This window comes from Cynoglossus semilaevis, chromosome 1, assembly GCF_000523025.1.
Source record: "Cynoglossus semilaevis isolate Cse_v1.0 chromosome 1, Cse_v1.0, whole genome shotgun sequence".
NCBI lineage: Eukaryota > Metazoa > Chordata > Actinopteri > Pleuronectiformes > Cynoglossidae > Cynoglossus > Cynoglossus semilaevis.
Window position 1 is genome coordinate 639,705 of NC_024307.1, and position 9,735 is coordinate 649,439.

The 9,735-nt window shown below is 41.8% G+C and overlaps 1 protein-coding gene and 1 non-coding gene across 2 annotated transcripts in view; one reads left to right on the forward strand and one right to left on the reverse strand.

The window, feature by feature from the left end:
• The window catches only part of kiz (kizuna centrosomal protein), a 32,893-nt gene that overhangs the window by 2,900 nt on the left and 20,258 nt on the right, over positions 1-9,735 (forward strand). The window contains exons 4-7 of the mRNA XM_025060318.1: positions 1,366-1,431; positions 2,763-3,357; positions 5,450-5,660; positions 9,457-9,576. Coding sequence (XP_024916086.1) covers positions 1,366-1,431; positions 2,763-3,357; positions 5,450-5,660; positions 9,457-9,576 — 992 coding nt within the window. The remainder of the gene's footprint in view (positions 1-1,365; positions 1,432-2,762; positions 3,358-5,449; positions 5,661-9,456; positions 9,577-9,735) is intronic.
• On the reverse strand, positions 5,273-5,345 carry trnav-cac (transfer RNA valine (anticodon CAC)). The gene has a single exon. It is a non-coding gene; the product is annotated as a tRNA-Val (tRNA).

Genomic DNA, 9,735 nt, shown 5'->3' on the forward strand with positions numbered 1-9,735 from the left:
AGGTTCACAGACCATGTCAGTTGATGAGGCAATTTCAGTCAGTGATGGGATTTGACCCAGTTCTGACAAAGAGAGATCAGTGGATTTGATCACAGTTTGGTCTAGAGCTCATTTTGTTACATTAAATATTGTATTAAAATTGTACAATGAACAAAACAAAATAATCGTGAATCATATCGTATCGTGGGTTTAGAGCATCGTAACATCCCTAGCCTTTTGTTATGGAGTAGGGGAGAAAACAACGAGTTGTTCAGATTAGCACAACAGCAAAGCTTGAAATTAAACGTCTATTCGACCAAAACGATCACCACTCAGTCAATTCATTTCTCAGACTCTGAAGTTTTTAGTCATTCTCTCTAATCACTTTAAGAGTTTACCAAGTTTGTAGTTAATAAGGGTTTTATTTTTTAATGACTGCGTTCTGTTCTTCTGCTTTTCACTAATTGTTGCTAGTGTTTCGTCATTCCAGATGTTAGAATCCACAAAATTCTGACGTGCGTGTATTTAACGTGTGCTGTTGTTCGGAATGGCATGTTGGAGTTAATCCAAGTGTCCGCTCCACCAGACCATTGTGTTGCTTTTAATTGGAGCTGGGATTAAAGCAGTCAGTCTGTCTCCACTGATAAAAGGTCAGGGGCGGTCAGCTGAGCAGAGCACACACACTTGGGATTTGAGTCGTGATTGACAGACGTCTGACGATGTCGCCTTGACTGTCGTGGCTCCTGCTTTAATACCGCATACAGATAGCATTCAGCGTATCAACCAATAACGAGCTACTTTATAAAAGACCAGGGACAAGGGATCTACCTGCAATGAAGAACCTACAAATATATTTATTCATATAAGTAGGAAGTATATGTAGGAGTACTTTGATTAAATGTCCGACTTACTTTAGCCATAGTGATTAGCGTCGCAAAATAGCCTAGAGTGCCCTCTAGAGGCCGTCAGTGTGAAAATAACAAACATGTACATTTTCAGTGATAGGGTAGTAGCAGATACTGGTAAACAAGTCTAGAGTGCCCTCTAGTGGCTGTCAGTGTGAAAACAGCAAACGTGTGAAATTATATATTTTAATATATAAGTCGCACCTGAGTATAAGTCGCAAACACAGCCAATGGGTAAAAAAAAAAAGTGCGACTTATACTCCGAAAAACATGCCAAATTCTCACGATCTACCAGATCTACTGGTAGATCCCCGATCCACTTGTTGCCCCCCCTCCTGGGCTAGAGCGTGTACTGATCGTGATTTACCTGCAGAAACTTTAACTTTTTCTCTAACTTTGTTTCATGTTATTCGTCCGTCAAGCAGGGCAGGATCTGCCTTCAGCTCGCGTAACGTTCCTAACGTTTCTGCCTTTTCCACAGGCGGCGTGTCTGAAAAGAATTTCGGAGGAGAGAAAAATAAAGGAAATGGAGGTGGAAGCAGGAAAGGTGAGATGAACACGTGCTACAAACCAGCGGCACGGCTGCGGATAAGAGTTAGGAATTTTTGAAAGTAACACAGTTGTAAACGTGTGTGTGTGTGTGTGTGTGTGTGTTCTTGGTTTTAAACAGATGAATGGCGGCACTTGTTTACATGTTTTTTATGCAAATGTCAGTTCTGTGGAGCAGCGTTTGCCGGCTTAGAGTAACAACGTCAAGGAAAAAAATGATGATGCCCTGGTAAGCCTGTAGAGGGGGCTACATTTTATATTGTGTATCTATAATGGCACAGGTGCCTCTAATCCTCGCCTGTGTATCTGTAGCAGCGCTGTAGTTCAAGCCCATAGCTGCTTCCTCCCCTCACTTAAAGCAGTTAAAGCTTCTTTTTTTTTTTCAGATGAAATGCCTAAGACAGCTCATAATAACTTGGAGCATGCTGTCTAGAGCAGTCACTTGTAACAGTGTGCAAACACCCCCCTCTCCTCCCTACCTCCCTCCCTCTCCTCCTCCTCCTGCTGCTGCTCCCCTCAGCCTGACGATATTGTAATGAGTAAAAATGTACCGTCACTCTATTATGCATACACGCCATTGGCTTGCAGTGTGCATGTCCCTCAGGCTGCAGCATTCATTAAGGGAAGCTTACCGGGCTGAAAGCTGGAGACAGATGATAACGGGATATGATTTTCATATTTAATACATTCCTTGGAAGAGCACACGCATGCCGCAGATTGATAGAAGAATCAATTGCTACTTTAGTGAAACACTTTCTACTTTGCCCCGCAGCTACCGATGGAATCACTCAGCCAAGAAATTAACTTTTCCTCTTTTTTTTTTTTTACCTACTTTGTGGATCTGTTGGGCAGACTGCACGGTTTACAGTGAATGTTATTAAGCAGCTAACTGTTTGGTATTTAAGACGCTTATCAGAAAAGAAACAGAAGCCGTGCGTTTTGTTATTCTGTTCGGAGGGGAGGCTTGCTTTTTTTTTTTTTTTTTTTCCTCTCTCTGCCCTCCCCTCCCGCCCCCGGTGACATTGCAGACATGAATCGAAACTTGTGTAAAGGATTTCTAATAAGATTAAAAGTGAATCAGTGATGCTGAGACATTCTTCTGAAAAAGGGATGTTAAAAGAATGCTGACCTTGGCCCATATAAAATACACTTATTCAGAATTGTAAAGTGCATAGTTAATGCACTTGACTTGAATTTCTTTCAAATAGACTTGTTTAACCAAAGCAAAAAAATAAAATAAAAATAAAGTAGAAATATCTCATAGGCTGTAATGAAAGTATTTCTTGCAAGGAAGATTATATTTAATTTTTTTTTCTCCTACACTTACAGATCAGAGTGAGGAAGCGCTGCGACGACTCACTCTCTCACCCGCCAAAACTATGGACACCATCACCGGGAGTAAATGTGATGGAGAACCAGACCCCCGGAGCGTCGGACCCTGGAGGTGGCACAACGAGTGTACTCTCACACCAAGCACTGCCACGGTCGCCCAGTTCCAGCATGAACTCCGCTGAACGGCCACCAGGTGGCCATTTAAAGGACTCCACGGTTTACGCAAAGGACGCCATTGGCAACAGAACGTGTTTATCTGATGACATTTCAGACTCAAAGTCTTCCCCCGATGGCTATCATTTGAGTGACAAGGATGAAAGAAAGATGGCGCAGCTTCCCGCCGTTTCTTCTCCGACGACCGTGACGTGCGGCGAGACATTTGTTGGTGATAATGAGAAGGAACCTCTGCCTTTCATTACCTCGACTCGTCTTGAAAAGAATTTGTCTACCTGCAGCAACGACCCGATATCGTCTGCAAATTCAGCCGCAGAAGAAGATATTGCGCAAGATCGGGATGAAAATGAGGCTACGCAGAGAGATCGCAATCATTCGACGGCTGGAAACTTTCCAGAGAGAGAAGCGCAAAATAAAGCCACGCCCAGAAACGTTCCAGAGAGAGAAGCGCAAAATAAAGCAGGTTTGTGCTGTTCCTTACTACGTTACCTTGAAAAGACAAACTGGAAAAATGGTTCTGAAGATTTAAACTCGTTTTAGAGACAAATTATTTGAGATTTTACCTGTTTGGAGAAGGGATCAACTTCTAACCCAAAGAACACCTTCCTCGGCTGTAACCTGGGAACAAGTCATTTTGTCTTCAAACAAAACGATAAAGAAGCAGAGTGAAAAAAGCCTTAAAAAAAAAAAAAAAAAAACAGTCCAATATTTAGACCAAATTTGTACATTTTATCTTGAAAAGCTCAAACACAAAAACTTGAGTTTAAGAAGAGAAAAGACTTTGACAACATTTTCAAACATTACAACTTTATTTGGAAAACTTCCATCATTTCATTTTGCATACAGAAAAAAAAAACTTTTTAAAAAATTTAAAATGTTGACATTTATAGACCAACCTCTTTATTGTGTTATAATAGAAAAATAATTTTAAACTTTATTGATCCCACACTTTTGCACAAGAATTGTGCCAACAGAGCTCCTGCAACAGGCTGCCCCATGGTGGCACCAAGTATGTGCTTCCTGTGGGAATCGAACCCAGGACTACCTTCTCTACACTTCTGAGGATCCACTTTATATATATATAAAAAAAAAAAAAAAAAAAAAAAATCCCCCTCCCCAGATTTGAACCCAGGTCTCCTGCCTCTGACCAAACCTTTGAGTGATTAAAATATTTACTAATATTTTTCCTGAACTTACACATAAAAATTAAGGTTTTTGTCTCATGGAGGTGAAGGGTCAAGGTAGGACCAACATGCAGTTCTCCAGAGACGCAGGAGTCAGGTTCAAAAACAAAGTCCAACTGAACTGATTAATGTATGAAAGTGAAGTCGTCGTGACACAGCACACAGTAAACCAAATGTGACCTCTGCCCTAAAGACTAAAGCTAGGCCGGGGGAAAAACCTAGAACTGAGAACACGGGTCAGGAAGCAGCAGAACTGAAGTCTGAGCAACAGACAGAAAACAAGGAACAGAAGTCAGACCAAAAAAAACATAGAACTGACCAGAGTGACTGACCTGGCAGGAGTCAGCAGCAGACTGAGGGGTGAGGAGGGGGTAAATATAACCTGGGCACCAGGTGTGACGAGTGAGACTCAACGAGACAAACAGCCCTGGACACAGGTGAGAGTGATTGATCCAATCACAGAGTCACAGAGTGACAGAAGGGCAGGCGGCCATGACGGTTTGATGTTTTAACCCACAGACCTTTTGTCATGTTACCTTTTAACATGATGGTAAAAAAAAAAAACACTGAGAGTAACAGTCCAATACAGGGGTGTCAAACATACAGCCAGTGGGCCAAAACCGGCCCGCTAGGGTGTTCAATCCGGCCCACTTGATACATTTTGAAAACTAAACAATACTCAAACACTTCATGATCAGGTTTTTTTTTTTTTGTAAAATTATACACATCCAATAGTTGTTGCTCGAACACGCGGTCAATGCAGATGTTGTTATTTACACACACTGTGTGAAAATGTTTTTCGTGCACAAAACATCTCACACATAAAAGTCCCTTCATCAACTCCCAGCATTTGTCTGTGGGTGCTTCAACCTCTGGTCAGCGGCCCCCGGCTTGTGTCAGAGCAGACAGTCAGTCGGTCTAGGACTGACAGTCTATCTGATTGTTCAGGACTGTAGACTGATGAATGTTGTTGAGGACAACCACTGGATGGAAGTCTGGAGAGAACCAGGTTCCATCATTTAGATTAGACACAAATAAAAACAGAAAAACCCTGGCATTTTTGTCATGGTTAAGAATGAAGTTAATGTTGATTAATCATGATTATGATATTAGATAGATCAATACTTTATTGGGAAATTACAGAAAAGTTGTTTCCACCCGGTTTCGAACCGGGGACCTTTTGCGTGTGAGGCAAACGTGATAACCACTACACTATGGAAACCTGATGATCTACACAGTTGTCTTCACATGGTAAAATATTGTAACGTATGAATTTTCTCATCGCCAAAAGCACCTTTTGTGACACTTTACACGTTCATTTACGTTCAGGTAGCTATGACGGCGCCAGCGCAGCGAGTTCTGACATGGAGTTGTCAGAGAGCACGGCTAGCGACCTGTCACTTTCTCTGACCCAATCGGAACCGGAGGAGGAGCTACCCGACGGCGAGGAGTCCGACGGAGACGTTAGCGCTGTGGGCAGCCCAGATCAGATCTCTGATGGATCCAGAAAAACATCGCCGACGATGGCGTTACAAAGGTGTAGTACAATAGTTCTTGACAGTTGTTAAATGTCAAAGTACTCACACCTAGTAGTTGTTAAATGTCAAAGTACTCACACCGTAGTACTCTGTTTTCTTTAACGCACGCCGAGGAAAGTTACAAGACGGTAGAATGTTGTGCGTGCTCACGTTGAACCCCTGAAATCTGGGTGAAGCAGGGCTTAGCCGGTGAGGAGACATCCGCGGCAGAGAGGATTGTGGGAGTCACGGTCCATAACACTGTGGCTCTCTGTAGCTCAGCGGCGGCTGGGATGGCGGCAGCGATGCATCCCGTAGAAAGAGCTCAGGACCTGTCACCAACAATATTGCCATAATCCAAGATAATGGTGTAACAGAGCAATTTTCTGCTTGAGAGACCTTTAGGAAGTCCCCCAGTGGAGGAGGAAATTTGCGACACCATAGAGTGTTCTGGAGGGTGGGCATGTGGACAGCACTTACTGCCGCAAATCCTTAGACTGATGACGGCCTCCTAGTTGAAGGATCATTTTGGATGGGGTTGGAAACAGAGAAAATCCAAAGTGAATGTTTGCTCCCAGTGCTGCTGCAGTTCTCTCTCATTTATTGTGTTTCTGTGACCGACAACTGTGTCGCTCTGCGTCGACACTGGCCACACTAATGATCTCCATCCACATAAAGTAGTAGAAGATGAGAACAAAATATTTTTTTTTTTATTTTATTCCTAGGGTATAAAATTGTTTCCTGTGTCAGAACTTTGTCCTGGTCTGAGGTCAGAGACTATATCGTCGGCATAGAAAGAGTTTATGACCGGGAGAACGTCCTGGATGTTGTCGCGTCACTGCGGTCTGATCTCCATGATGGTTCCGTCTGCTGGGGACTGTGGGTGTAAGAAAATATCGATACGCTGAAATGGGTGTAAGAAAGTATCGATACGCTGAAATATCACGATATTCTTCAGCTCTGTATTGATTTTTTCTCCCCAATTCCCCGTCCAATATTCCTGGTGTTGGTTCATGTTCTTGTTCTTTTCTTTCTTCTCTAGTGATTCCAAATGTAGATCCCTCTGTTCCAGAGTTAGGAACTGATGTTCAGATGGAACAGAGTCTGAGACTAGGATCACACTGGGACTACAGTTACACTGGGGGAAAAAAATAACTTGTGACTATAGTATCGCAATACATATATTGCAATATACTGTATATCGTATCGTTGCCGTGTATCGTGATACTTATCGTATTGCCAGAAAAACAACAACTATAGTATCGCAATATATACTATCGTGGTACTTATCGTATCGCCAGATTCTTGCCAATACACAGCCCAAGTCACAATAAATGATAAACTTTACTATAGCTACATTTTCTAGGGTAATAAACAGTACATATCCATTAAAAAATGTGTTTATGTAGCCTACAGAAAACTAGGGGGCGCTCAAGTGAATATTCCAGAACGTCTCCCCTGACACTGCCACAGATTCTCCAACAGAAGACAGAACAGTCGGATGAATATAAACATGAACAAACCGACGCACTGATGCTAAACCACCACCAGGTGGTGGAGCTGCCATTCATACACACACACACACAAAATACTGCAATATTCTGATACGATTACTTCCTCTCCTTTGCCACAATAAAAGCTGTTAGGGAGGGTAAACTGTCGTGCCTATAGTATCGCAATATATCGTATCGTTGCCCCTGTATCGTGACAAATATCGTATCACCAGATTCTTGCTAACACACACCCCTACTGGTGACAGTTCCCATTCTTTTGTGTGTAAACTTTGTGCTGAGCACGCGAGGATTCCACCGACACCAGTCGTCGGACACTTCCCGCTGCGAAGGATAAATCACCCCAGCGTTGGTACGCTGTACACTGCAGAGAAATATTGCTGCAGAGAGGCTGACCCTCTTCCACCCAGCCAACAATATACTCCTGATGATGATGACACGCAGACAACAGCGGCATCTAAAGTGAGGTGGGGGACCTTGGCATGAAAGCTGGCAACAATACAATAAGAGAGAGAGGGGTTTTCAGGAAAACACAACTAATTCACTTTCTTCCTCTCACAAATAAAGTGGAAAAGGAAAGATGACAATTTCAAGGCCCCGCGCTGACAATAAGGGAGCGGCGGGGGAAAAAAAGGCAGCTTTTGCCTATGCTACTTCAGCCACGCTGAAGAGGACTTAGCACCGACGAATGGCACACTACAGAATGTCATGGATATAATTCAAGCTGCTAGCTTAATCAGAATGTTACTAGGAAACAACCTGCAAAGGAGAGGGAGCGATTGTTGGCTGACCCCTGACCCTGAAACCCATTAAAGATTGTCATAAATTCTTTTTTTTTTTTTTTTTTTTTTTTTTTTGTGGCCGCTTTTATACAGCGGGGCTCGGGATCTAACGGCCCCGGGCTTTATGGTCCAATTCAATGAGGGCCACCCAGAGTTTAATGCCCATGGAAGAGATGGATTCCAAATATCCACACGCATTGTACGTTCATTTCCTATTGTGCAGACTGGACCAGATTTAAGTCGGTCTCCAAAAAAATTAAATCGACCGCGCCCCTCCCCCTCTCTCCCCCCTCGACTCCCTCTTTTACAAAAACATATTTGCTGTGGAAAAAAAAATTATCATGAAAAATCATGGTATTTATTTTTTGATATTTTTCTATTTTTAACTGCTTAGCATAAATAAATACATATGTCAGTTTATAAATAAAATGAAAAAACTTGATGATTGATTACAGACCAAACCTGTATGTCAGTTTATAAATAAAATAAAAAAATAGTACACTTGATGATTGATTACAGACCAAACCTTACTGGTTTACACAAATGTTTCGGAAGTTCCGCGTTGGCCCAGGCTGATAAAAATGACATAAAAATGACATAAAAATCCACAAAAAACGTGCCACTAGTGGTCCACGTACCATAGTTTGAGAACACCTGTCTTGCCTCACATTAGCTCTGTTTATATTATTTAGGAAGCAATAATTTTCCAAAAAAGCCTAATAAAAAAAAATTTAACCAAAAAAATGATCTTGAATTAAACATATATGATTTTATTAATTCTAATTTTATTTTCCCAAAACATTCAAAAATGTCTCAAAAATAAGATTTTGATTCATTCTGTAAATGATGTTTTGTTAGTTTGATGACTAATAAATGCAGACGTCGAATTCACAGTCTAAAATATAAAAATATTTTAATGAATTTGTTTCCTTTTTAAATATAATTAAAAATTATATCGAGTTTTTTTTATACTTTCTCTCTGTATACAGTACATGTGCGAGTTTTCTCAGTGTACTGCAGTTTCACGATTAGATCCGACTCCAAGTGACCATCGTGTGAATGGTTGTTGTCCAGTCCACGATGACCCCGGTCCTCACCCGGTGACCCCTCACTACCACCACCCTGAGGAAAGAAAGAAAAGAGCATTGAAGGAGGAATAAAAAAGGCAGAAAACATTCAGTATCTGCATTTATCTCCGTTCAAAAATACAGCCGTAGAACTGTCTTATCTGCCGTTGTTTACCTCTATTTCTCTAAGTTTTTAAAAGAGCGGCTCCACGTTCCTCCCTTCGCCACCTTTATCGGTGGAGAACCGGCGAATTCGTGCTCAGAGGACACACAGGACATTTTAAAACCCGGATTCCTTCAGCAGTCCTTGAGCGCATCCAGAAAATTGCCTGGAAAAATGTTTTACGCATTTCAAAAAAAAAAAAAAAAAAAAAAAGGGCTATTGATCACGCGAACCTCGTGTTTTCTTTTCGTTCACCACATAATGTTTTTTTTTTTTTCTCACTCTCTTTTCAGTCTCTCCCAGGAAGCTCTGTTTTATCTGCTCGACAGCATCGAAGGACGACTCCAGGGTGAGCGGACCGCTCTGTATGGCAACTCTGCAATTGATGGCAGACGACTCAATAGACTCATCAGGTAAATCCTGGCTGTCATTCTTCAGACTTTAAAATCTTATCTGCCCCCGTCAGAATTTTAAATGGCCGGTGTATTAATTTAATGACCCTGGAGCAGTTTGTACAGATGGGAAAAACATGTTATCCTTCTGCTGAGAGCTCTCACTTTACATCAAGTGTC